Source organism: Arabidopsis lyrata, assembly GCF_000004255.2.
Source record: "Arabidopsis lyrata subsp. lyrata unplaced genomic scaffold ARALYscaffold_6, whole genome shotgun sequence".
Classification (NCBI taxonomy): Eukaryota; Viridiplantae; Streptophyta; class Magnoliopsida; order Brassicales; family Brassicaceae; genus Arabidopsis; species Arabidopsis lyrata.
In genome coordinates this window covers 2,119,887-2,145,738 of record NW_003302550.1, presented here as the reverse complement: position 1 = coordinate 2,145,738, position 25,852 = coordinate 2,119,887, and the positions used below count along the sequence as shown (strand labels likewise).

At 35.6% G+C, this 25,852-nt stretch overlaps 6 protein-coding genes, 1 long non-coding RNA gene and 1 other non-coding gene across 13 annotated transcripts; 4 read left to right on the top strand and 4 right to left on the bottom strand.

Moving 5' to 3' along the window:
* Window positions 1-3,007: 3,007 nt before the first annotated feature.
* LOC9309293 (RING-H2 finger protein ATL43) lies at window positions 3,008-4,798 on the bottom strand. The gene has a single exon (XM_002871135.2). It carries the CDS (start codon window positions 4,579-4,581, stop codon window positions 3,361-3,363), a length of 1,221 nt encoding a protein of 406 aa, XP_002871181.2. The 5' UTR covers window positions 4,582-4,798; the 3' UTR covers window positions 3,008-3,360.
* Window positions 4,799-5,653: 855 nt separating this feature from the next.
* LOC110227095 (L10-interacting MYB domain-containing protein) lies at window positions 5,654-8,916 on the top strand. 6 transcript variants are annotated; one of them, XM_021020324.1, is made up of 4 exons: window positions 5,654-5,751; window positions 7,219-7,548; window positions 7,623-8,111; window positions 8,214-8,916. In XM_021020324.1, exons 2-4 carry the CDS (start codon window positions 7,243-7,245, stop codon window positions 8,757-8,759), a joined length of 1,341 nt encoding a protein of 446 aa, XP_020875983.1. In that variant the 5' UTR covers window positions 5,654-5,751; window positions 7,219-7,242; the 3' UTR covers window positions 8,760-8,916. The 6 variants fall into 6 exon arrangements, with proteins under 6 accessions (XP_020875983.1, XP_020875982.1, XP_020875980.1 ...); XM_021020323.1 differs by lacking the exon at window positions 5,654-5,751 and adding an exon at window positions 6,489-6,903; XM_021020321.1 differs by lacking the exon at window positions 5,654-5,751 and adding an exon at window positions 6,489-7,037.
* Window positions 8,917-9,250: 334 nt separating this feature from the next.
* TRNAR-CCU lies at window positions 9,251-9,323 on the bottom strand. Its single transcript has one exon. It is a non-coding gene; the product is annotated as a tRNA-Arg (tRNA).
* Window positions 9,324-10,590: 1,267 nt separating this feature from the next.
* Window positions 10,591-12,257, top strand: LOC9307251 (transcription factor DIVARICATA). Its single transcript, XM_002873178.2, has 2 exons — window positions 10,591-11,526; window positions 11,653-12,257. Exons 1-2 carry the CDS (start codon window positions 11,111-11,113, stop codon window positions 12,053-12,055), a joined length of 819 nt encoding a protein of 272 aa, XP_002873224.1. The 5' UTR covers window positions 10,591-11,110; the 3' UTR covers window positions 12,056-12,257.
* A 3,295-nt stretch (window positions 12,258-15,552) lies between these two features.
* On the bottom strand, window positions 15,553-18,428 carry LOC9307250 (26S proteasome non-ATPase regulatory subunit 7 homolog A). The gene is made up of 10 exons (XM_002871134.2): window positions 18,093-18,428; window positions 17,572-17,664; window positions 17,407-17,488; window positions 17,104-17,200; window positions 16,934-17,009; window positions 16,743-16,801; window positions 16,453-16,575; window positions 16,240-16,297; window positions 16,079-16,164; window positions 15,553-15,986 (listed from the first exon to the last, which is right to left on the bottom strand). The coding sequence occupies exons 1-10, from the start codon at window positions 18,277-18,279 to the stop codon at window positions 15,921-15,923; spliced, it is 927 nt and encodes a 308-aa protein (XP_002871180.1). The 5' UTR covers window positions 18,280-18,428; the 3' UTR covers window positions 15,553-15,920.
* Window positions 18,429-18,779: 351 nt separating this feature from the next.
* Window positions 18,780-19,835, bottom strand: LOC9309292 (WUSCHEL-related homeobox 7). The gene is made up of 2 exons (XM_002871133.2): window positions 19,252-19,835; window positions 18,780-19,137 (listed from the first exon to the last, which is right to left on the bottom strand). The coding sequence occupies exons 1-2, from the start codon at window positions 19,616-19,618 to the stop codon at window positions 18,923-18,925; spliced, it is 582 nt and encodes a 193-aa protein (XP_002871179.1). The 5' UTR covers window positions 19,619-19,835; the 3' UTR covers window positions 18,780-18,922.
* Window positions 19,836-23,185: 3,350 nt separating this feature from the next.
* On the top strand, window positions 23,186-25,138 carry LOC9309291 (syntaxin-31). Its single transcript, XM_002873177.2, has 6 exons — window positions 23,186-23,466; window positions 23,880-24,130; window positions 24,218-24,363; window positions 24,442-24,486; window positions 24,600-24,797; window positions 24,886-25,138. The coding sequence occupies exons 1-6, from the start codon at window positions 23,256-23,258 to the stop codon at window positions 25,043-25,045; spliced, it is 1,011 nt and encodes a 336-aa protein (XP_002873223.1). The 5' UTR covers window positions 23,186-23,255; the 3' UTR covers window positions 25,046-25,138.
* On the top strand, window positions 23,473-23,829 carry LOC110227114. The gene is made up of 2 exons (XR_002330920.1): window positions 23,473-23,562; window positions 23,676-23,829. It is a non-coding gene; the product is annotated as an uncharacterized LOC110227114 (long non-coding RNA).
* Window positions 25,139-25,852: the final 714 nt, after the last annotated feature.

Sequence of the window (25,852 nt, the reverse complement as noted above, 5' to 3'; positions counted from 1 at the left end):
ATAGCTGCAGTGGGATAATTAATTTTTTTTTAACTTTAACTTGTCAGATTAACATATCTTGCATATCTAGTGACTCTGGAGCTCTAACTCTGCTAATTTCAAAGATTCTATTGTGGGCCACTTTTTCTTGAAATTTGTTTTTTATACTAATTTCTTAATTTCTTTAATAAACTACTGTATGTCACTAGAACTCTATGTTTCCTCAAATAATCCATAGTTACTAATTAGACTAGAGATGTTTTCAGACAATAATTAGACATGACAATAATACAGAGTCTGTTTAGAAATCATTTATTTCTTTCTTTCCCAAGAGTTGATATGCCCATATTCTTATGGAACTCCATTCTCCAATTCTCCAATTCTCCTAGACAGGGATAATGGTACAACTGAAATCTTATTTTTATATGTAATACTGTAGTAATTTTTTTGTCATAATAAATAATTTTTAAACAACTAATGGTAAAAATTAGTTGTAAGAGAAAAAAATCATGGTATTGCTTTTGGTACATATAATTCATGTTGCTTATGTGATTGACAACAATCAAAGCAGTATAGAAATGTATTAAGTTATCAATCGAACTTGTAATGTAAAGAATACAAATGTAAGAAAGGACTTTACAAATTTAAGCATTTGGAATTGGGTTCTTTTGCATTTGGTTTAATACAACCGAACTTTTAAATATATACACGCAATAATTCGGAGGAGAATAGTAAGGTTATGCAGATGAAATCATGGCAATGGCTAGTAGACAAAATAAATTCGTTGTTATTCTATGAAAATGTCATTATCTATGGTTAGTAATAAGATGGACTATACATAACATGAGAGATAACACAGGCAAAGGCCACATGGAATGTTCTCCTTTATGTGTCCATGCTGGTGAGATTTTAATTATTTATCTCTGTTAACAATTTTCTCTCGACATGTAATTAACAAACCGCAACTTATTCAACCATTTCATTTTCTCTGATAGTAAGTCCAAACAAAACAATATAAAATGTAAATGACAACAAAAAGTACTGTTTTAGATAACATTAAGTAAGTATCTCAATGTGACATATCCTTTTGCCTCTATATCATGATTTTCCTCTTTTGTGGAACTCATGCATAGTTTGTCAAACAACATGAAATTGAATTTTGATGGTGACTTGTGATGATAATACCACAAAACACTAGCCTATATATATCATGCAAACTTATAAACAATTAAATTGGAGTTTTTCTTATGATTTGATTTTTTTTTTGCTTTTAGTTAAAATTTTCTAAACCGCACTTTAATTTTTATCTGATTTCTATTTAACAATCCACAATATGTTTACTAAATAAAAGTAGATATTCATTGTTCTATCAATAAAACGAAACTAGTATTTGATTGAATTTTTTTTTATGATTTTTTTTTATTTGATAACTCAGGGTCTAGAACTAATCACCGGGGAGAAGGTTTTTTTCTTTTAGATTTTTTTTTATGATTTTGATTCATCACTACACCAAAAAAAAAAAAAAAAAACTACTACTACACCGATTTCTCTAAATGTATAAACCAAACTTGTTCTACTTTATTTTTGCATGTACTACGTGTGCTTGCTTCTACAATCGTTTTTTTTTCTTCTTCTTTTTCTCAACATCTAGTTAATAAGGGAGTGGGCAACACAAGTGGTTGTTACGAACAAGGAACAAGATCAGCTGTGAAAAACCACAAAATGGATAATAAAAACAATATAATAATTTTTTTGAGAATGTTGGAAATTGGAAATGATGAGTTGTAAAGTGATGGCAAGAAATATCATTAATTCAAAACATTAAAGTAGTCAATGAAATACAATACCATCATCTTATTAATTGTATACCAAATTGGTTTTATCAATCAACAATGACTTTGAAAGTAAATGATCTTCTGCTACATACTTATTCCGGAAATGACTTCTCTCTAGTTGCACAATATGACTTCTTTGCCTTCATCATATCAAAAACACAATACTCTAGGCCTGGGCTTTCGGTTATCCGTTCGGTTATCGGTTGGGTCCATTCGGTTTTCGGTTCTTTCGGTTCTAAAATTTAGTATCCATTCGGATATTTTGAAATTTCGGTTTGGTTTCGGTTTGGTTCCGGTTCTTTCGTTTTTAAAATTTAGTATCCATTCGGTTATTTTGCTTAGGATATTTTCGGATATTTCGGTTATTTTTGAGTATTTTCGAATATTTTTGGATATTTTTCGGTTATTTTTGAATATTTTTACTATTTTTTATAGATTTTTCAAATATTTTTGATTATTTGGTCTATAAATAACTAATTATTTCAAAAATATAATTGTATTTCGGGTATTTCGGTTACCCGAAATATTTCGGTTCGGTACCGATTCGGTTACGGTTATTTCGGTTATCAAATTTAGTATCCATTCGGTTATTTTCAAATTTTCGGTTCGGTTCGGTTCAGTTTTTTTTGCTTCGGTTTTGGTTCGGTACATTCGGTTCGGTTTAAAAGCCCAGCCCTACAATACTCCATACATATAGAAAAGGGTAAAGTAACAATGTAAAAGTAATTTTAAATCGCGTCTTCCCAAAGTCTCATTGAAAGAGATGTACTATCGTCTTCCAAAATCACGAGTTATTTGGACATTTCTTGGTTTTTACATAAAGATACGGCTAGTGTTATTACTTGGAAAGTTTTTGAAAGTATGGAACATATCGAGATAATCAAATTGTGTATAACGTTTCATGTGATTAAATTGATGTATATACAAACAATCATAGAGGTATGTGGATGGATCATGAGTTGTGTCAGAGCATTGTCTTATGTCAAATTTTGAATTTTGGAACCTTCTTTTGAGGACCCAAAACTAAAAATGCTATAAAGTTTAAAGAGTATAGTCCATTTAACCATTACTATATTCACAATCGTTGATTATTCTATATAAAGAGTACTAAAACTCATTAATAATGTCTTGCAAGCACATAATGTTCAGTGTTATGAGTTCAATGTATAAAAAAGACAAACATGAGTCATTTCTTTTTATTTTAAACTTAGTTATCAGATCCCCAATACTCGCCCTTTATTACACCAAGAAAGACATTAATTTTTTAAAAACTCAAACCTTTCACTTTCCTTAATATTTCCTCAAAAATTAAAATACAAAAAGAAATCATTTGTGCTTCCTCGCACTCGTGCATCTCTATTAACTCCAAAAAATTCGCATTTCAAAAAACAAAATAAAAAAAACAACACTACTAATTTTTATCCCTACCTGCCATTGTTGCATTCCTCGAATAAATTAAATTAATTTGGGCTAAATGTTATAGAACAAAACTAAACCGGCCAAAACTGTTATAATACATAACTTAAAAGGACCAAAAATATAAATTTTAAACAATGCTGGAAGCGGAGGCACGGTGGGACCAAGCGAGCCACCTCGAAATCACCGCCGTGGCTTGTCGTTGTCTTGGCTCTCCTCCCCATCTCCTCCGTCTCTCAATTCCCGTTAACTCCGACACACTTCTCCCGTTAATTACATCTCTGCCACCCTCCGCCGCAGCTAATTTCCGGCAATCACTTAGTATCATCTCCGATCGTAAGTACAAAAGATCCGCCGGCCTAACCTCGCTCCACCTCTGATCATCTCGATTCCCGCCGGCGATTATTATCCGGTGCTCAAATCTCCCTTCCATACTCTCCTGATTCGGAATCAACAACAATCCGTCTTTTCTCTGTAAACGATCCAAGCAATTAACGGCGACAGATTCCGATTTTTCCTCGCCGGCGTCGTTAACTTTCAGAGAGCTATCGAGTGATCTCCGAAACGACATCGGATTCGATTTAGACGACGACGATGTTCTAATCTCGTTGAGTCGACTCGCTCGTTCACCAGCCGATGAATGACGACCGGATATTCGACTAACCGGAACAAACCGGGTTAAACCGGGAGGATTACTAATACTGTTTGATTCTTCTTTAGAGAAACGGAGCTCGAACCAGGAGTTACAATCACCGATCAAGAGTATATCTTCCGGGTCAACCCGGTAACGGCAAAGCGGGCAAGTGGAGTGAGCGTCGAGCCACGTGTCAACACATTCCACGTGGAAGGCGTGTTTACATTTCGGCAATAACCTCAGAACTTCCGCCGGTTCGAACCGAGCGAGACACACGGCGCACTCTAAACCATCCTTGTGACCGCTCAATGCACCAAACCGGAAAACCGGTAAAGATTCAATCACGGACCGGTCTATACCGGAATTTTTTCTTCCTCCTCCTACTCCTCCACCGTTGTAATATCCTCCTCCGTATCTAGAGATTGCGAAACGCTGCGGGTGGTTTACGTAAACGGTTCCGCTTCGTCGTTTACAGTGTTTGACGTAGAGGAGAAGTAAGAAAGTGATAGAGAAAAACGCGGTGAGTACGGCGATAACGACGGCGATTCCCGGCATGAAAGAGGAAGTGAAGGTATGCCGTGGAGGTGGAAAAGGCGGAGGAAGTGGCGGTGGAGTATCTGAGTTTGTTATAACAACCGCCGTGTGATTGTCTGCGAGTGAGACATTGAGGAAGAGAGAGATAATAGAGAACAGAACTAGCGAGGAAGAAGAAGACATGTCTAAAGGCTTCTAGTTCAAAGAGAAGGTCTTTCGACTTAAAAATAGTTTTTATTTTATTTTATTTTTATTTTTGAAGTGCCTGAAAATAAGGGAGACACTTTTGTGAGTGTGAGATAGAGAGAGAGGGGTTTATAAAAGGGAAAGAAAACAAAGTGAATAAGGACAAAGAGGATGCATTAAAAACATGACTCCCTTCTTTCATCTTTCATGCCTTAAATTCATTTTTAGGAACTAACCAACATTTTTTTTAGTATCTTATTTTTAATAATTGAATTTATTAATGGAAATTAATATATAGGGACACAAATCAATGATGTTATTTAATTCATGTATAGGGCTAGTTGTTTACTAGGGAGGTTGATTTCATGCAGTACATTTGCAGCAACTGCATGTTTTAATTAGCTACTTTTAGTTCTAATTGAGATCAAAATGTCAGAGAGGTTATGGAAAGTTGAACAGTTTCATATGTATATATAATTTCATTGACTACTGCAATTTTTTTGGAATTTTCGCACAAAATTATAAACTCTGATCCTAAACAAATTATCACACAGTCGATGAGAGCCTCGACTAGAATCAAAGTCATCAATTCATGTCTTTTAGTTTCTTTTTCTCCAGTGATTATTGATTGTTGAGTTCCATTTTTAATTTGGACTTAAATCGTTGCAAATATTTGTCAAATTGTGAAGCCCCAAAGCTTATGAAGCTTACTAGTTCCTAAAAATTTAGTTAACATAGCAACATGGTATTTCATGTGTTGATATCTTATTAACTTCAACTAGTCATGTGTATATTGCTTTCTCACGATGCACTAACGGTTTAGAGAGTGCAATCACATTTTAACCGTTCATACAAACCAACATTTTTTGTGTGTAGAATCTCAACTTTTCAGTCACACTTCCAAGCCATATGTGTAATGTGTTCCTAAATTCTTTTGCTAAAATCATGTGTTATACTAGTGGCAATGCTCACGCTAGAGACGCTACTCATTGCCAAAAAATGATCTTGACAATTTACTGTGTATATATATACACAGTAAATTGTCTTACAAATAATAGGAACAAAACACACTCTCGTCGCTCGAAACTGAATGAGAAACCGTATGTTCTCATATTTCTCTTTCGTCATTTGCTCTCTTCTATATGAGATCATTCCAAGCATAATGAGGTAATAATCGGATCTTTAACTTTTAAGTAAGAAATTTGGTTAATTAGCCAGCATAAACATTCAACAATATTTCTTTATCAAACAAATAAAATAAAAATTCAACAGTAATTTCTTAAACTTGCACAAAAAACATGTGTAGGTTTCTTTTCTAATTTAAAGGAAAACCCAGCGGCTACCACCAAAGACTACGAGAGCTTTTAGAACAAGTGTATCTCACCACTTTCTATCCAACCAAGCTAAAAGACTAAATATAGTCTTAAAAACTTTGTCGTAATCAAATCCATAATCTACTATAGGTTATCTATTATAAAATGTCAAATTAATAGTAATATTCATAGAAAATAGAAAGTCGATATCAGAAATTCAGAATAAGCAAAAGAAATAAATAAAAGAACTAGTAGAAAGCAGTTTGTTCCCTAGTGACGACTTGGGAGCTGGAGCTAGCTATTTTCTGTACCATTATTTCTAAAATTTTGGACTAATTTTCATTATTTTTGTATCTGGATTTATACGTTACGGCCCATTTAAAGCAAATGTTATTTATTATTTGGTCGGCACCACTTAAAGCAAATCTTATTGCTAGTATTCATTTTTGTATATCTATACTCATCAATGATGCCGATAGTCACCTAAATACATTTGATTGGAACAATAATCACCTTTTCGATAACCTATATTCAATTCTTCTCTATAAAATCAGCTATAAAAATGTTTTGATAAAGCACAAATCATCTCCTACCAAAAAAAAAAAAAGAAAGAAAGCAAAAATCATCTAAATCGAGCAAACATTAAACAAAACCAGGACCGGACCCAACACAAACTAGTCTCACATCCTCTTAACCAATCAGAGTATCTCTTCAAAGGAGAAACAAATAGATTAAAAGAGGCAAGATCGGCATTGGGCCAGGACCCATGACCAAATAGTACGGCCCAGCCAATAATTCTATGAAAAGCCTTGCGAACTCCGTACAGTGCGGCGCAAACGCAGAAAAGCAGAGCAAACGAAGAAAAATCGCGATCGGCTTACACCCGTCACAGAGTGGCCACTCAATCGCTGTCGCGTTTCCATCAGATTCCCGGTAACGTTTTCCGCTTCCCTTATTCTGTTTCCGCAGCTTCCCAATTCCCGCCGGCGAAATCCTAACCTTTACCGTAATTCTTCACTCTTCCGATTAATCGAATTAGGGTTTCGTGCAAATTCCCCATTTTCGTGTTCGGTTACTGGGATTTTCAAGTAGGAGAAGTCTCAGGTCGCAAAGTCATATTTTTCCTTAAACACGTTTCATGTAATTGCGTCTGCGTTCTCTGGTCCAATACCTTGATCTAATTGGCTTCAATATCTAGAATTGTATATGCAAATGTATGACTGTTTATTATATGGATTTTGTTTATTTTCAATTGCTCTGTCTCTCTTTGCTTTTGTTAAAAAAGAGTTCACAATGATAATGGTATCGTTTTTATTGTTAGGAGTTTGGAGAAAAGAAGTGAAAAATGAGGCCAAAAGCTGTGTGGGAGCCTGAATACCACAGAGTGTTTCTTGATTTATGTGTTGAGCAAACGATGTTAGGGAATAAACCCGGGACACATTTTTCGAAAGAAGGTTGGAGAAACATATTGATATCGTTTCAGGAGAAGACTGGCGCGATGTACGATAGAATGCAGCTTAAAAACCATTGGGATACAATGAGCAGGCAGTGGAAAATTTGGCGTAGACTCGTTGAAAGTAGTTATATGAATTGGGATCCTGAGACCAACAGGTTTCGTGCGAGTGATGGTGACTGGGCAAACTATTTACAGGTTACAAATCAAACCATTTTTTAAGATCATTTTGGTGGTTTTAAATGCTAAAATGTGATTGCTTTTTGCCATAGGAGAATCCTGATGCTGGGCAGTATCGATTGAGTGTTCCTCAAGATCTCAAGAAGCTAGAGATTATCTTTGCGGGTTGTAATGTTGAGGTGAAAAATGATGAAGTTTCGGGTGTAAGGAAGAGGCGAAGAAGTTTTTACGAGGAAGAAGATGAAGATAACCAAAGCATGTGTAGTTCATCCAACCCTCAAACAAAAGGGTATTGGTCTCCGTCTACACATAAGCTGTTTCTTGATCTGTTGGTTCAAGAGACTTTAAAAGGAAACAGACCTGACACACATTTTAACAAGGAAGGGTGGAAGACGATTCTTGGGACAATTAATGAAAATACCGGCATTGGTTATACAAGAGCGCAGCTGAAAAACCACTGGGATTGCACTAGGAAAGGTTGGAAGATCTGGTGTCAACTCGTTGGAGCAAGTAGCATGAAATGGGATCCCGAATCTCGTAGTTTTGGTGCGACAGAAGAGGAATGGCGAACCTATATTCGGGTATGATAATGCTAGTTGTCTATCTTTGATCCTTCTCCCAGTGGACTACATTTTGAAAAAGGCGAAAAAAAAACTGATATTTTTCTCTTTGGCTTATCACAGGAAAACCCAAGAGCAGGACAATTCCGCCACAAGGAAGTTCCTCATGCTGATCAACTAGCAATCATCTTTAACGGAGTTATAGAACCTGGAGAGACATACACTCCTCCTTCGCGTTCGCGCAAGGAGCTCATCCACAATCGTTCTGAATCACCACAATGGCGTGACACAACTCCATTATCAAAGCTGCACATAGATGAAGCAGAAACCTCTAGGCTAAATGGTGGTTATGCAGAGTCTCAAGAAGATCGGATAGACAGCGAAAACGCGCAACCATTGGATGATATGAAGTTAATGAGTGAGGGTATGTTGCAGGAAAGTCCAGTATGCGTTGAGATTGAATCGGCAAAGCTGATGTACAGCATTGGAGAATGCATTCAAAGCCTCGACGCAATGAAAGAGGTGGAAGAAGGTAGTGAGCTCTACTTGTTTGCGTTGGATCTGTTTCTAAAGAGAGAGTATAGAGAGATCTTCTTAGAGCTGAAGAAGCCCAGTTTGAGAATCACATGGTTGCAGAGACTTCAAGCTGCTTCACTTTCTATTACATAGGTCCCTTTTGTATTTTGATCTCTGTTTCTGTCTGATTTTATACCCAAAAGAATCTTTCTTTGTTAGTTCTATATATGGATTATGTATAAAACAGAGAGGTAGAGATGATCATGTTGATGAACCTTTTGAATTGGCAAATTCTAAGTTGTTATTATATGCAATCTTCTTCAAGTTTCATCTAGTAAACAAGCTTTAACCATTTTGTTTTAAATCTAATGTAAGGTCATATATCATGTCTTGAAAATTTCTATGCATCATCCATCTTACGAGAGAGCAGAACAAGTTTGGAGCCACCGACAATGGAGTATGTGAAAGGGGCTTTTGAGTGAGAGTTGATTAGAATCTTTTGAATAAAAAAGTAGATAAAGCGAGTGACGACAAAAAACAGTACCCAAAGTGGGCAAGAAAAGGTTTAGTCGCATCCCAATAGTTAGTTAATTTCCCCTTTAAGGTTAAGGGCAAGGACATTAATCTGCTAAAAACTAAAGAAACGCGCCAGGTAGGGGTCGAACCTACGACCTTCTGCTTAGGAAACAGACGCTCTATCCACTGAGCTACAGGCGCTTACATATCCGTTATTGTCAGACCTTTATTAACAACACCATATTTTTCCCTCACTTTTCGTTTTTTATTTCTTTTTTTTTATGGCGGCTTTAATGAAATTTTGTAGAAATATCGTTTTCTCTAGGCCTGGACAAAAAAACCGTACCCGAGTACCCGAACCGAAACCGACCCGAAAAAACCGGTTTGGGGCGGGTACGGGTATTAGCTATTTACCCTATTGGGTCTTGTATTGCCGTACCCGTGGGTATAGGGTAAAACCCGATCCGAACCCGATACCCGAACGGGTACCCGATTACCCGAAATTACATATACTTATACATATAAAACTTTTTATATATGTAATATTTGAATTAAATACATTTATATCTAAATATCCGAGAATAGTTACCAAAAATTAAATGCACTTATATTTAAATATTTAAGACAAAATATATTTATACGCGAGATGCTTGTAAATTTTTTAAATATTTGGACAAAATTCCGGTTATTCGGATAAATTTTCGGGTGAAACTCGGATATTAGAGTAAAATTGCGGATAAAATTCGGATATTAGGATAAAATTTCGGATAAAATTCGGGTATTTGGTAAAATTTTGGGTATTTGGGTATAAAATACCCGAACCCGATGGGTACCCGATTTTTTTGGGTATTTAGCGGTTCTAAAAATCTAAACCCGAACCGACCCGAACCCGATTAGATCCGAACCGAAACCGAACCGATATTTTAGATTTACCCTATTGGGTCCTAAACTCCTCTACCCGAAAGACCCGTACCCGATCGGGTTTTACCCGAACCCGACCCGCATACCCGAATGCCCAGCCCTAGTTTTCTCCTTTCTTTCTTCTTTTTTTTTTTTTTTTTTTTTTTTTTTAACCCTATCGGCTACATAGTGGACTGGTCCACCGTGTTAACGGTTAAGTTCTTACGGGCTACCACTCTGTCTATAACACAAAAAAAGAAGACATAAAGAATAAAGTCTTACATGTTATCTCGAATAACCTTAATTAAGTTACATTTATAACAAATTTGTAGCAATCACATTGTTTTTTAAAGAGAGTGTGAAGTTTTTCTCCTTATCTTATGTGTTTTTTAAGATTAGTTAAGCCTTAGACAAAGCCGACGTATAACACGTAAACTATCATTAAATACGAACAACTTTATGTGTTGTCACTTTTATTTTGAACAATATTAGAGAAAAACTACCTAACAAAAAAAAAAAAAACGATGAATTCTAGTAGTAAAAAATTTTTAATTGAAGTTTATTGTTATTTTTAGAATTCGTGTCATTGTGAAGAATCCTCTTTGGAATAAAATGAAGCCAAGTAGGGGAGTGGAGTGGTTCATTGGCTAAAAATCTACGCTCTCTCTCTCTCTCTCTTTATAATACAAACCACAAATACCTTCTTCTTCTCTCCCTTTGCTTCACCATCTCTCTCTATCTATCTTACTGATTATCTCTCTCTACCATCTGAGTTTTGCCTGTTTTGTTTTACTCTGACGACCCACTTTTGCAGATTCTCAAGGATTCTTCAAAGTCTTAGTCTTTTGTGTTTTTTTTTCCAGATTCCTTCAATATATGCTAAAATCTCTCACTAAATCAGGTTCTTTGATTCCATCATTAAACTATTCGTTAGTTTTTCCCCTTTGGTTCCTATATATCTTTAGATCCTATAAGAAGCTTCAGTCTTTTACTAAACCCACAAACTAAACTTCAAAGCTTCCAAAAATTAGAGGAAAAAAATATTATTTACTTTATAGGTGAAACTTTTCTCTCGTAGCCTTTACCCGATGGAAACTCTGCATCCACTACTCTCACATGTGCCAACCTCTGGCCACCGTTTTGTAGTTCAAGAGATGATGTGCTTGCAAAGCTCGAGCTGGACTAAAGAAGAGAACAAGAAGTTTGAGCGAGCTCTCGCGGTCTACGCTGATGACACGCCTGACCGCTGGTTCAAAGTTGCTGCTATGATCCCTGGAAAGACCATATCAGATGTCATGAGGCAATACTCTAAACTCGAAGAAGACCTCTTCGATATCGAAGCAGGACTTGTCCCGATCCCGGGTTACCATTCAGCTACTCCCTGTGGATTTGATCAGGTTGTGAGTCCGCGTGACTTTGATGCGTATCGCAAACTACCTAATGGAGCCAGAGGATTTGATCAAGACCGTAGAAAAGGAGTCCCATGGACAGAGGAAGAACACAGGTGAAGAAACTCTTCGATCTCCATGATCCTTGAGTTACACAAGTCACTCTTCTTTGGTTTCTTGAGTTGCAAGGTAGTCCTCTGTTTTCTTGGTGTGCTGATACTTTGTTTGATTGTTTTCTGCAGGAGATTCTTGTTAGGGCTTCTCAAGTACGGGAAAGGAGATTGGAGAAACATATCGAGGAACTTTGTGGGATCAAAAACACCAACTCAGGTAGCAAGCCATGCCCAAAAGTACTACCAGAGACAGCTTTCCGGTGCGAAAGACAAACGCCGGCCTAGCATTCACGACATCACCACCGTCAATCTTCTCAACGCAAATCTTAGCCGTCCATCTTCTGATAACGGTTGCTTAGTCTCACATCAGGCCGAGCCAAAACTAGGGTTCACCGACAGGGATAATGCAGAGGAGGGAGTGAAGTTTCTTGGTCAAAATCTTTCCTCGGTCTTCTCTTCCTACGATCCTGCCGTTAAGTTCGCAGGAGCAAATCTTTACGGTGAAGGAGGTTACTGTATCACAAGATCCTGAAAAGAGAAAATGTTGAATTTTGAAACTATAATTATCGCAACGAAACCAGAATTATGTTTTGTGGTTAAACTTAAAAGGCTATGTGAATATGTATGTTTTGTGTTTATGGAATAAACATATATATGGTAGCTAGTATATATGTCCGTGTCTCTTTGCCAAAACGATCGATAATGGTGAAAAGGACCAAGTGCTTCACTTGCAACTTTAACGGTCAGTCATTTTATTTGGAAAATTGTATCTAAACCAAAACATTTGATCAATGATTCAATAGTAGTAGATGAATTAGTATACCACTCACTCATTTACGTTTTTATAATTTTAAAAAAGCAGTATACACAAATACGGTTTTCTAACGTAAAAAAATTATATATAAAGAAACTGTGTTTTAACAAAAAGAATGTATAAAAATTTTATGTAAGAAAAAGGAATAAAAAAGGGAGGGTTGGATGTATTGTATGTGTGTGTATGGGGTGGCAAAGCTGACCACTAACTCGTGAACGGTATATAATTAGAAGCTGAGTCTGCATTCCACTTTCGGCACAAAGAATCACATTCTTTTCACCTATTATTACACCAACCCTTTGCTCCCTCAATTTTGTTAAGTTTATATAAAAATTAAGGGTGTCCTTGGATATATTATTATTCTTGACAAACAAATATAGCAGTTTAGTACAAGTGGAACATTTGTATAGGCACCTGTTTTAAAATTATCTTAAGAAAAAATCTTTCATGTCAGAAGGCAAGATATATGGTTGATAATCTACAACATGATTCAATTCTCCATCTTTCATATGTTTTAGAAGTTATAAAAATATATATGACATCAATAACAAAAAAAAAAATCATAGAAATACGACATTATATCATTTCTTTTGATTTGATGGAGTTAATAAATAAAATGTATGGGACATTCTGTGACTTTAAAATATTTTATTTTATTTTGGTTTTCAAAAAACACCACTATTTCTTAAGAATTTTTTAAACTGATATTTAAAATTAGAAAATGTTTTTTAGTTGTAAAAATTTCTTATGCATTTAGAATTGAGAAAAATGTCGTTAAAATCCTCAACTTATTCAAAACGTTGATTTAAATCCTCAACTCATGACGAAACGAAATAAATATCAAACTTATGTTGACTTTCCAAATAAATATTAAACTTATGTTGACTTTCCAAATAAACACCAAACTTTCATTGACCTGGCCATATTAGGTACGACGTTAAGTGGGTTAATAGATCTCGTTAACGGAGGTAATTTTTTGTTAACATATATGTTAATTGATAATGACATTGTTTCATATAACAACAAAACGACGTCGTTTTGTCGTAAGGATTGAATTAAATCCCTAAAGTCAATCTTAGATCCCCAAATCGAGCAAAATCCATAACCCTAAATAGAGTATGATTTGAAACTCGGGATTGTATTGAACAGTTACGACAAAACAACGTCGTTTTATGTTTAGAAGGAATACTTGTTAGTGTTTTGATCAACAAACGAACTATGTTTTAACAGAGTATGAAGAACAAAACCAAAATGAAAAATAGAGTATGAAGAAACTTGATCTTTATTGATAAGATAAAATGTATTACACACAATGATGTTATTGAGTTTGACTCGATCTACTTATACAACACGAAACAACGTGTACGTACATGTGTTAATCGAAAAGACACAACTTTACGAACAGACACAACTATACGTACGTACATTCGTGACTCTTACGTAAATAACTAACTTATATGAATACGACTTTATGTTATATGACTTAGATGATATTTGATTATAGTTCAACAAGACTGTCATTTTTAATTAGCGGGTCTGTTAACAGAAAATTAATCCCGTTAAAATTGTCTGTTAACTCACTTAACGTCATGTCTAATATGGCCAAATTAATGAAAGTTTAGTGTTTATTTGGAAAGTCAACATAAGTTTAATATTTATTTGGAAAGTCAACATAAGTTTGATATTTATTTCGTTTCGTCGTGAGTTGAGGATTTAAATCAACGTTTTGAATAAGTTGGAGATTTTAATGACATTTTTCCCATTTAGAATTCTACCTAAATGATTTCAAAAACCTTTTGTTGGATTTTTGAAAAGAAGTTAAGTTGGTATTTGAAAAAAGAGCATAAACAATAGTGATTTAGGAAATTACATTGCGTGAACGCATCTTTATAGATACTTACTTTGTGGAAAAAAAAAGAGAACATATAATGAATTACTTTTTTTTTTATAATTTGAAAGCTTCAGTTTTCCAATCAAAACATCTGAAAATAAAAGAAAAAATATTCTGAAGTATTTAACTTTCCGACCATGGCCAAAAGCCTCTCACTTTTTAATCAGGAACAGTGTAATTACGTAATATTAGGCTATGTATCTCCACTTATTTATTTGATTTGAGTAATAGTGATTAGTATATACTATATATAGTCACTTAAAGAAAATTATAACCCTATTTATTTTTTTCATGCAGGAATAAAACCCTAAGATACTACTTAATAATGTAGGTCGGTTGGAGTCGATAAAATTCTAAAACCACCTATGAGGATATATATGACATACATCGATGAACATGAACCATATATATATTTTTAAGTTTTAACGAAAGTGGCATCACACAATTCGATTTGTTATTTTTTCGTGGCTCCACCACTGTGACGATGCCTTTGGATGAAATGAACCCAATGAAAGGTAAATAGTCGTATAACTTATAATATTTTTGGATCATAAAAATGAGAATGTTTGTTTTGACACCATTCTATATATATATGTCTATTTACTAACACTGAGAATGTTGTTTATAGTCAATAAATTAATCACTTTGGTTACTTCGTCACTATGGATTTAGTCACCTCAATGGGATATGCGACCTAACCACTAAACATACTAATATGAAAGTCGTCTTCTTGAATGCTTACGTCACGTCTGCATTGTTACTTTTCGTAGTGCTACGTTACGTTATTTTGATTTTTTTGTATACACAGAAATATATTGATTTGTAATCGTATTTGTTTTTGTTCCTAAGTTTAATTAGCGTATAGTAGTCCTTAACAAGGAGTAACATAATAATACACAATAGAAAAGGACAATGTTCAAAAGACGCAGACTTATTAGAAAAAAAGAAGATGCATTATGTTATGCGTATCAAAGCAGCTTCTTGTTTTCGTTTCTGTCTTTTAGCATCAAATATCCTTTTCACGAACATTACGCCATTTATTAACTTTATTTTTCCCTCATAATCCTTTTTCACTTTACTTTTTCTTGTTGTTGTTTCTTTTCATTATAAAGAAAAGCTCATTAAAAAGTCTAGTCTTCCTTTTTACATCCAAGTAATATGCAAATTATTCAGTTCTGCTAGTAAACAAATTCATAAGTAACACCCTTGTTGTGGTAAATGGCTCTAATCAGAAATTTCATAGTAAGGACAATATGAAGAACATGTCGAATTTGGAAAGGAAAACTAACAACATTCAAATGGGGCTGTATAGTCTGTCACGATGTGACTGTATAACAGAGAATTATATCAAAGCTATAGAAACGAGTAAGCAAAAACACACACATGCTAAATGTGAAAAAATTCTTAAGAATTTCAATAGGATAAGACCCTCTCTGTGGAGATTTCGACACATTGACGTGAAATTTTGTATCTTAAAACCCCTCAAAAGAGGCCTAAGCCTAACGAACTTGAAAGATAAAATGAAAAGACTCTTTGATACATTCTGAATCAGAACAACTGAGAATTCCAACACTCGGAAAGAGAGCCGCTATCAAACTAAACTTGTTCACCCTTCTTTTGGGGGAAGAGAACACACAACAGCTGCCTTCATCGCGGGCAATGATGACTGATTAAGCCACGAGAAAACCTGATCTAGCTGGTGGCAGGTATGGCCACAGGCTTTGAGTCCTCTGCTTTTTCATGTTCCTTGTTCAGCAACTGAAACACAGCATCATCCCAAGATTATGTTCACAATCAAAAGTCAAGGTACTTTCACATCATTGTGTCGTGAGAGAGAGTAAAGATCTAACCTTATTGTTGATCAAGTTGTGGAGTGCAATTACACTCCGAATGAGGGATGAAAGATAGATAACCAGCATCATGTCATTTGTTTTCACTGCACATTATAAATAATGAAGCAGCTTTAAGAAACCAGCCCGATATAATATCAAAAATGATAGCAGAAACTCACCTGAAAAGGCCTTGACCAACTCGTTCACATTCAGGTTAGGAAGCAAATTGAAAACGTCCTATCGATAGAGAATATTTCATTAGATGAGATCCACCAATAACAGAGACAGTGACAAGAAAATTATAAAGAGTACATAGATTGGGACAATGTCATATAGTTTCACCATAATTTTTAGATTTCAGAACACTACATGACAATATAGTAAGTTCTAACCTGTAGATGGTATAAAATCTCATGGTTTAGAGGGAGCTTTCCTTCGATTACAAGGTCAAGGTAACTCCGGATCTCCCGAAGACGTGCATCCAACCCCTTCAAAGCAGTAAGTTTTGCAGTGACCTGATGCAAAATAAAGTAGCGTTATTTATGTCCTCGAGCAGAAACTATCATGTTCATAATATAACCTTGCAAGAACATCAATACAAATCCTACAAGGCACCCATCATGATTTCAACAGACATCTAACGGGATGATAATGAAAAGTTAAAGTATTGTAAAGCAATAACCTCAGTCGCCAGAGTACTGATTGTTGTGTCTTTCACATCCCTGAGCAAATGTTCCACGCCTGTACAAGAACAAAAATGAAGCAGTTAAGTGTCAGAAGACCTTCCTCAGAAGCAATCAAGGACATTTCTTTAGACATCAAACCGAGTTGATGATCAAACCAGCAAAAAAAAATTTTCCCTTTTGGACATACCGATTTCCTCGACTTCATGAGCAGCAATTTCTGTAGATACATGAACGAAAACTTTCTGGCTTTTCTGAGTAGCATTCTGAAGAGACAAAGAAGTGTTTAATCAGCATCTGATTAAACATAAGGATACAACTGTACAAAATTGACAAGATCTGGAAGGGTCTGTATCTTACCTCCTTGACCTCCTCCACTGCATAGTATGCTTTTGTAGGGATTCCAAGTTCTTTAGGCTGGACATCAATAATGACCAGGACTGGATTTGGAACATAGCTGCAGAAGCAGAAGCAAAGCGAAGCTTAATTGGAAATAAAACAGAAGCCACAAAAAAATGTAAAGTGAGAAAGAAAAACGGATTTCTGCCTAAAATAAATCATACTTTAAGAGCCAGAATATCCTCATTCCATCTCCCATGACAACAGAACATAAGATAAAAAGGCCAATAAATTACTGTATGAATAATTAAGCTGGAAACTAACCCATTGAACAAGGCGTGAACATCCAAATCATTCTCTCGAAGTTTAGGGCCTGTGCTGTACCAACCTACAACGTGCTCCTTGGCTGAAAAGCAAATAATTTTTGTTAAAAGCATGGTTTTTTACATTGCCATATACAGTCTAAGCACCAGTTTCCTGAGAAAATACCATTAATTCTCTTGAACATGTGGAACATTGACTCATGGTAGTTGTGATCAAGAAACCAGATGCTTGGGTCTTTGTCATCCTCCTCAAAGGGCACTACAATTCAAGATGCCAAACGAATTCATATGTAAGCAACATCCATCTATTAAAGAGGTTCCTAGTGACAGTGTCCAAAGATAACCACTTGCAAACCTGAATGCATATTAAATCAACCTAAAACTATCTCTTTCTCGATGGGCTCAATTGAATCCAAAACCCTAACAAGAATGTGAGTTAACTGAAGTAAACATCACACAGTACACAGTATTACAAAATAGACTCCAGAAGAGCTCAATTCCGGAACAGAACAGCCACAAAAAAAAAAACCTAAATTGGTGTTATTTTATACATCTGGCTAGAACCCAGATACGAATAACCCCTAGAAAAACGAACAAAAGCACCGAATTCAAGTATAGCAAAGACCTCAACAGAATCTGAGATCTGGGACATAAGAGAACGAGAGGAAAAGGATAATAAAGGCGTACCTGCGTAGCTGTTGGTGACATCAACGATACCACGGGAGCTGCTCCCGAGAAGAACACCGACGACACGCTTGCGTGAATCCTTAGCGACGCGATTGTAATGGTCGACGATACTAAGCAAGACAAGTGGATGAACAACCACTTTCTCGATCGTCCTTGCTGATATCTGTTGCGTCTTAATCACATCCATGTTCGGAGAATCGACCTTCGTTAGCTGAAAGTAATCTGATTTCTCCGGAGAAGATTTGAAAAGAGTGAACTTTCCGATCTGGTTTTTTTTCTTTTCCCGACGGAGCTCGAGTTTGCTTCTTCTCCAGGAAAAATCACTTTGCACTAAATTGCTTCTATTATGGTCATTTTATTTTATTTTCCTATAATGGGCCTCTGTTTTGTTAAGCCCAATATGATGGGCCTGGGATGCCCGTTAAGTGCTTAATCAGCCGATTAATATTAGGATTTAAATTTTTCATTTTGTTAACTATTTTTAAGTAATTTTTCCAACGAGTGTGTGAATATATGAATTGTAGAGGACAAACAATAAAATCATGAAAAACTTGTTGTGGATACTTTCATAAATGTGATAATGATCACTTCAAGTATCGGTGTCTTCTACTTCTTTTTTGGCAATCATCGGGATGTTCATTTCACGGGTAGGCCACAGATCAACCAATAAGTGAGAAGAAGCTTAAGAAAATAAATTGTAACAACGATATAATTAGGGTTAATATTGTTACGAGGGAAATTTGCCAAAATCAAGCCTAGATCTAAATAAATGTGAACATCAAGTCTTTTATTTTTTCGCATCCACTAGAGTCGTTAAACATCAAACCGCTTCATAAAAAGCTTAATTGGAGATCCAACGGCGGATGTTCCATCTCAGCCCCACATGTTGAGAATGTGGAAAACGCCGTCGTATAGGCTTGCTCTCGTGTGTATTCGTTGTGGCTCGCAGCAGTAACGTTTGGTCTCACTCTCTCAACCTTCGATAATGGGAAGAGTTGCAACGTCTCTATTACTTTCTCTTCTACGTTACAAACTTCAAAAATATCTACAAGTAAACCAAATTAAAGCACATACTATTAGACTATTAGTGATAATATATACACTGTAAATATATAATGTGATTAATTAGAAAACAATCTAGAAAGAGATCTTAATTCACCTTTAGGTGGTGATTGATGACGACGACGTAGGTTGTCTCGGTAAGGCCTAGAAAGATCTGTGTCTTGACGATGGTCAAAATCCACGGTGGAGATTCTGCGGCGCTTTTGTCTCTCTCTAGCTTTATGGTTTTGGAACCAATAGAACACGTTCTTGCTCTCAATCTTACCGTAGAAACTTAGCTCCGTAGAGATCTTCTGAATCTGATCCGTGCTCGGTGTTCGTAGCCCCGCCTTGAACAGATCCGTCAGAAGCTTCACTTGCTCCACCGTCGGATTCCACCGTCCACACTTCGTCCCGGCCGTCCCTCCTCCGTTATTGTTATTACATAATCCTCTAGCTTTAATGGTGAATCCTCTCGACGACATTAATAAATTCAAGAACAGAGTTCTTAGTGTTTGCGTTTTAGGGTTTGAATATGTTTATATGATAGGTGTGTTAAGATGGACTTCGTGATGTGAATGGGCCAAGGTTTGAATATATAGATGATTAGATAGTCATGTTTTTTATTTTGAATTTTTGTAGAAAATGTTTTCGATATTATAATAAAAACAAAAAAATAATAATAAGGGGAATAGATTAAGTAATTGTGTCTGTGTTTTGAGTTTTGGGGAATAGATTAAGTAATTGTGTCTGTGTTTTGAGTTTTGTGTCGTTTAACTAGTGTTGTGTAGGATAAAGGTAGAAGAAATCAAACAGAATCAGTGCGTTGTTTATTACGAAATGCATGCTTTTGTTTTGGGATTTGGGAGAGACTGGATTTTTCTGAGACTTGATATATCGTTTTCTTTTATCCCAGTTAGCTAGGGTTATGTGCTACGTATGCATATACATATACGTAATTTTATCAGTAATTGTAAACTGATTAATTTGGTTATTGACTAAATGTGGCCATGTGGGATATTGTAGCCTGTGGGCCGGGTTGATTGATGTTTGAATTCTTATGTTGCAAATTTAAGCTAGAGAACATATTAGCGTGTGATCAGACTGTTATCGTATGATAATTCTAAAATTAGCCGCAATTTTTTTTTTTTATAATGATTATGTATTGTGTGAACATATAGAAAAGCTCATGAATTAACGGAATATTTTCCACAAAAGCTGTGACTTGATAAAGTAGTTTGGTCGGCTGGTGGTGATTAGAAAATTAAGTGGAAGACTTTACAAGAAGATTAATAACTAACCATGTATATAAAACTATGTTTCTAATATATAAAATGTATTCAGATTAGGTGTTGTTTAATTATTTTAGTGTTTAAATATTCAAATTAGTATTTGGATATTTAATATATCAATTTTAAAAAATCAGATCCAAATTAATGACCGAACTGGCGAACTCCAACTCGTTTAATATATAAGATTTTTACGTTCTTCTCTAAATCCTTTAAATTATTTTGTTCGATCCGAGCATCAACAAAACATAAATTTACAACCAGTTATGGTAGACTTGGTATAGTATAACGCTACGTAAGTATACTTCCTCATAACAATGTTATCTAAAAATCAATCCAAATGATAGTTGTAGAGTATTTTATTAAGATGTATTTTGGTATGGAGCGATATATGTGTGTCGTTGTGAATAATGTGTACGTGTAATTTACTGGCGATGATTTTGAGGAAGACGTGCACGAGACCTAAGCGAGAACTAAAGATCCAAAGAATAAAATGACAATTAGAATAAAACCAAATATTGTTTTTACAAACAAGAGTCGTTTTGCTACACAACATACTAATGCGTACAACATTATTATGTATTTTATCATCACACTTCACAAATTTAATTGCAAAGTTTTAAGAAAAATAAAAGAAAGCAGATCGATTCGGCCTCAGAGTCAAAGTTTATGTTGGCGTTTTCTACTTGGAATCATCCATACATTAACTAGTAGATAACTCTTTTTGTATTGACTTACATAATATCAATTGGAACAAATTTAAATGTTTTCTTGCCAACAAAATTTTCATTAGACCATTTTTCATCAATGAAATGTTGGGTTAAAAGAGAAAAATCATTTTGTGTTATATGATTCGAACTTTTCTGTTAAAAGACTAATTTTATGAAGTTTTAATATGATTTTTAAACTTAATATAACTTGTGATTTTGAATAATATAAAATGTCAAAAAAATTATATCTTTTACGACATTTGAAAACGTTGGATGCATGATACATATTACATATTATTGGTTTTATTCAGGTATGTTGTATCAAAACAAAATTTTACTTTGGAGCATATATATGAATCATATCCTGTAAAAGAGAACATATCTGTGTAGTAGTCCGATCGAGAGGGAGAGTGTGTTCTTATCCTAGTCAAAAAAGTCGAAGGTGGTCTCACAATTGTAATGCCCACTACTTACATGCAATTATTCCCAATGATGTTCCATGCACCATTAAAGAAATATTTCTAGTTTTTTTATATTAAGGTTATAGTACTGTTTACAATTTATAAGAAATATAAAGCTTCATGCGACATACGTTTTGGCTAGTAGTTCTTGGCAAAGGTTTTTTCTTTTTCTTTTTCCTTGCTCTAACTCCTAGGTCAATGTCGTTTATGTGATCATCAAGAGTTTTTTTTTTTAAAGTTTACCAAATCTTATAAGAAACTAAAATAAATATATATTACTATATGGCAAGCAAATGGTCTTTATTAATTTTGATTTCATATTACTATTACTAAGTTAACATCATGCGTTGTCAAAAATCAAATTATTGTCGTGGCTTTTGTTCAGATTGCATAAGTTCGTCTTATGATTCCAATTGAATAAAAAAAACAGAAACTCTCATCTCTAAATGCGTTCAAGATAAAACGATTGGTAAAGTGAGAGAATCAATATAAAGGATGTGGCAATCCTTAACTCTTGAGCTAGCTTTTGGGTTAAGTTAGGCCACATTCCTAATATGGTATCAGAGCCAAGGTTCAACTTTCTCGAAAGTGGGCTACCATCCGTGGATGTCCAGTCCCACAAACTTCACGCTTCAGATGTCCAGTCCTGAGCGTGAGGGGGGTGTGTTAGAGTCCCACATCGGAAAGAAAAATAAAATCCTTGGGCAATATATATAGTATGAGGCAAACCTCCTCCCTTGAGCTAGCTTTTGGGTTAAGTTAGGCCACATTCCTAATATGGTATCAGAGCCCAAGGTTGGCCCAACAAGCAAATTCCCACACAAAAATGGTTTCCCACCTATGTGGCCCATATAAGTGGCATGTCTTGTTGTATTTCCGAGATGTTGGGCTTGGGCTGTTTCCCGTTGGACCGTTTCCCACCCACATCTCGAGGAGGCCTATTAGAATATCCCACATTGCTTGGGATTAAGATCTTTGGGTAGTATATAAAGGATGTGGCAATCCTTAACTCTTGAGCTAGCTTTTGGGTTAAGTTAGGCCACATTCCTAATAATCAATACATTTCTATTTCAAATTTGAATTCATTGATATATAAACACTCACTTCATAAGTCATAACATTTGATGATTTGAACTATGAATTAATATTATTTGTACGTAATTAAAAGAGAAAAGATGAAAAAAATCGCAATAAATAATAAATCTAGACGGCAAAAAAAAAAAAAAAAGAGAAAAGATGAAAAAATCGCAAAATCGGGAAACAAGGGCATGAAATTGTGGCACGCTTAAAATGTAGACTCCTCCTACGCCTCACGAAGCTTGGGAAGCTTCCTTTTTGGATCTCCTGGCTTCCACGTTTGTCGCTGATCCATCCAACATTACCCCAAAACTTTAATTCCATTTACGACTTTCTAATCTCATACTTTATTCTTACTTGCGAATCTAACGGGCTATTGTGTGTTTTCATAATATTGGGCTTTGGGCCCAAAATTAGATTGATTAAAACGGGACACAGTCCACAGGAGAAAAAACAACAAGATGTATAATGTTATAACATAATAATGACACGCAGTTTCATCTATTTCTTATTCTGTTTCTCATTACTCTTGAGGAGGAAATTCATCAAATTTGCCGGTGATTTTGATCCAAGTCTGACCCTACGATGGGCTCGACGTTCAGGGATCGGACGGTGGAGTTTCATTCATTGTCCCAAACGTTGAAGAAGATCGGAGCGATCCCGTCCGTTCATCAAGATGAAGATGATCCGGCATCATCCAAACGGTCGTCTCCGGGATCCGAATTCAATAAGAAGGCTTCCCGGATCGGGTTAGGAATCCACGAAACGTCTCAGAAGATCGCGAGGCTCGCTAAATGTATGGTTCAGAATCAGATCTATGCTCGTCATCTTCATGTTTAATTCCTGCTGAAATCATGATTTCGTTCTTGATTTGAAAAAAAACGCGAGAAATGTAGGTTATTTGATCCGGATAGTGATATTAGGCTTTGTGTGTTCTTTTTTTTCGGATTCTAATGAAGTTAAGACATAGATTCCAATAGTGATATTAGGCTTTGTGTTTTGTAGGAAAGGTGTTGCGTAACTCTGCTTTTAGGCATTTAGCTTGAAGCAACAAATGGAGATCAGACCCATTTTGCTTGCTGTGGATGTCATTAGTGTGTGTTTACATGTTATTGCATATGATCTTGAAACGATTCTAGAGACATTGTTGTGATTACAATTGAAGACAGCCTTAGTTTTTGTTTATCTGAAACTGTTGATGAAATGCAGTGGCAAAACAATCGTCGATTTTCAATGACCGGACTGTGGAAATACAGGAGTTAACTGTGTTGATCAGGAACGATATCACGGGGCTGAATATGGCTCTCTCGGATTTGCAAACCCTTCAGAACATGGAGATTGCTGATGGGAATTATTCACAGGACAAAGTTGGTCACTACACCGCTGTTTGTGATGACTTGAAAACCAGACTTATGGGAGCTACTAAGCAACTTCAAGATGTTCTAACTACCAGATCAGAGGTTGGATTTGTAGATTTGTCAACTTCTTCTTGATATATGTATCTGCCTATTTTCCTACAAGGACCGTGTTTTCTTGTCTTCCTACAGAACATGAAGGCTCATGAAAACCGGAAACAACTCTTTTCCACAAAAAATGCAGTAGATAGTCCGCCTCAGAATAATGCAAAATCTGTACCTGAGCCTCCTCCTTGGTCAAGTTCATCAAATCCTTACGGGAATTTACAACAACCACTGTGAGTTTTGTTCAAAAACTATTTCTTAAGTAATAGTTACTCTCCTCTAACTAGGTTTTGTCTCTTGTAACCGATCAGATTGCCGCCAGTAAATACTGGAGCTCCTCCAGGTAGCCAGCTCAGGTATGTCCTAATTCCCAACTTACAACTCTTGATTGTGTTTGTCCTCCGTTATGCTTTTAGGTCAAAATCATGTATAAAACATGATTTTTTTTGTTCATGTCATGCTGAAACAGACGCAGATCTGCGATCGAGAATGCTCCTTCACAGCAAATGGAGATGTCCATGTTGCAGCAAACAGTCCCTAGGCAGGAGAACTATAGCCAAAGCCGAGCAGTTGCACTTCACAGTGTTGAATCAACAATAACAGAGCTCAGTGGAATATTCACGCATCTAGCTACAATGGTCACACAACAAGGAGAGCTAGCAATCAGGTTCTTTAACGTTTCTTACCCACAACCAACCCGACATTTTCCAAGTTGCAGGGAACAGCATCTAACACCTGTTAGTTTTATGAAACAGAATTGATGACAATATGGATGAATCGTTAGTTAATGTAGAGGGAGCACGCAGCGCTCTTCTGCAGCATCTCACTCGAATTTCGTCAAATAGATGGCTCATGATGAAGATCTTTGCTGTTATCATCTTGTTCCTCATTGTCTTTCTCTTCTTTGTGGCTTGAAACAATGCCATTTAATCTCTTGTTCCTGGTGTATCAAATCTCTTGTTCCTTGCCGATTTTCAGGCATTTCAACGCGTCATCTTTGTTACCATCCATTGTTCAACGGGAAAGCAATTTCCCGATGAGACTATCGGAAACTCCCGAGGAATTAGGGTTTCTCGCACCGATCGAAGTTCATCAGAGATATGAGCAATTTTCCAAACGACCGACGATTGGAAAATATCGTCTCCTCCTCCACAATCCACACATCAAGCCTTTCTAGAGAATAAAAGACTTTCACAAGGATTGCACGAGAACATGCTTGCGTTTTGTAAATTAAGTAGAGAACATCGTGTTGTTTAAACCAAAGAACATATGCCGTTTTCATTATCAAGTAGGGGCAGTCGTGTCGGCAAAGTTTGAGGAACAAATATGTAAATTAGTTCGGGCTTTGGTCTTATAATCAGGCCCGGTTCTTTGCATTTGCACCAGGTCCAATGACCAATATATGTAAGACACTAAGACCTAATATATCTAAAGCCCAATGTTTTAATTTTTCTTTGTATACATAATTAAGTTTTATAGCATGTCTACATTGAGGGACCAAATTCTATTTTTAGGCCCATAAGTAATGAATAAAATTAATAGGCCCAAATAATTATAAAATTCAATTAATTTATGAATAAATATGAAACCTAAAGAGCTTTTGTAAACAATTAATAGGCCCAATTATTTTTGTAAAACTCAACTCTATCCTCACTACATAAACGTGTCGTTTGATATATTAAGAAAGAAACTACATGTCGTTATAGTAGGCGAAAAAACGAC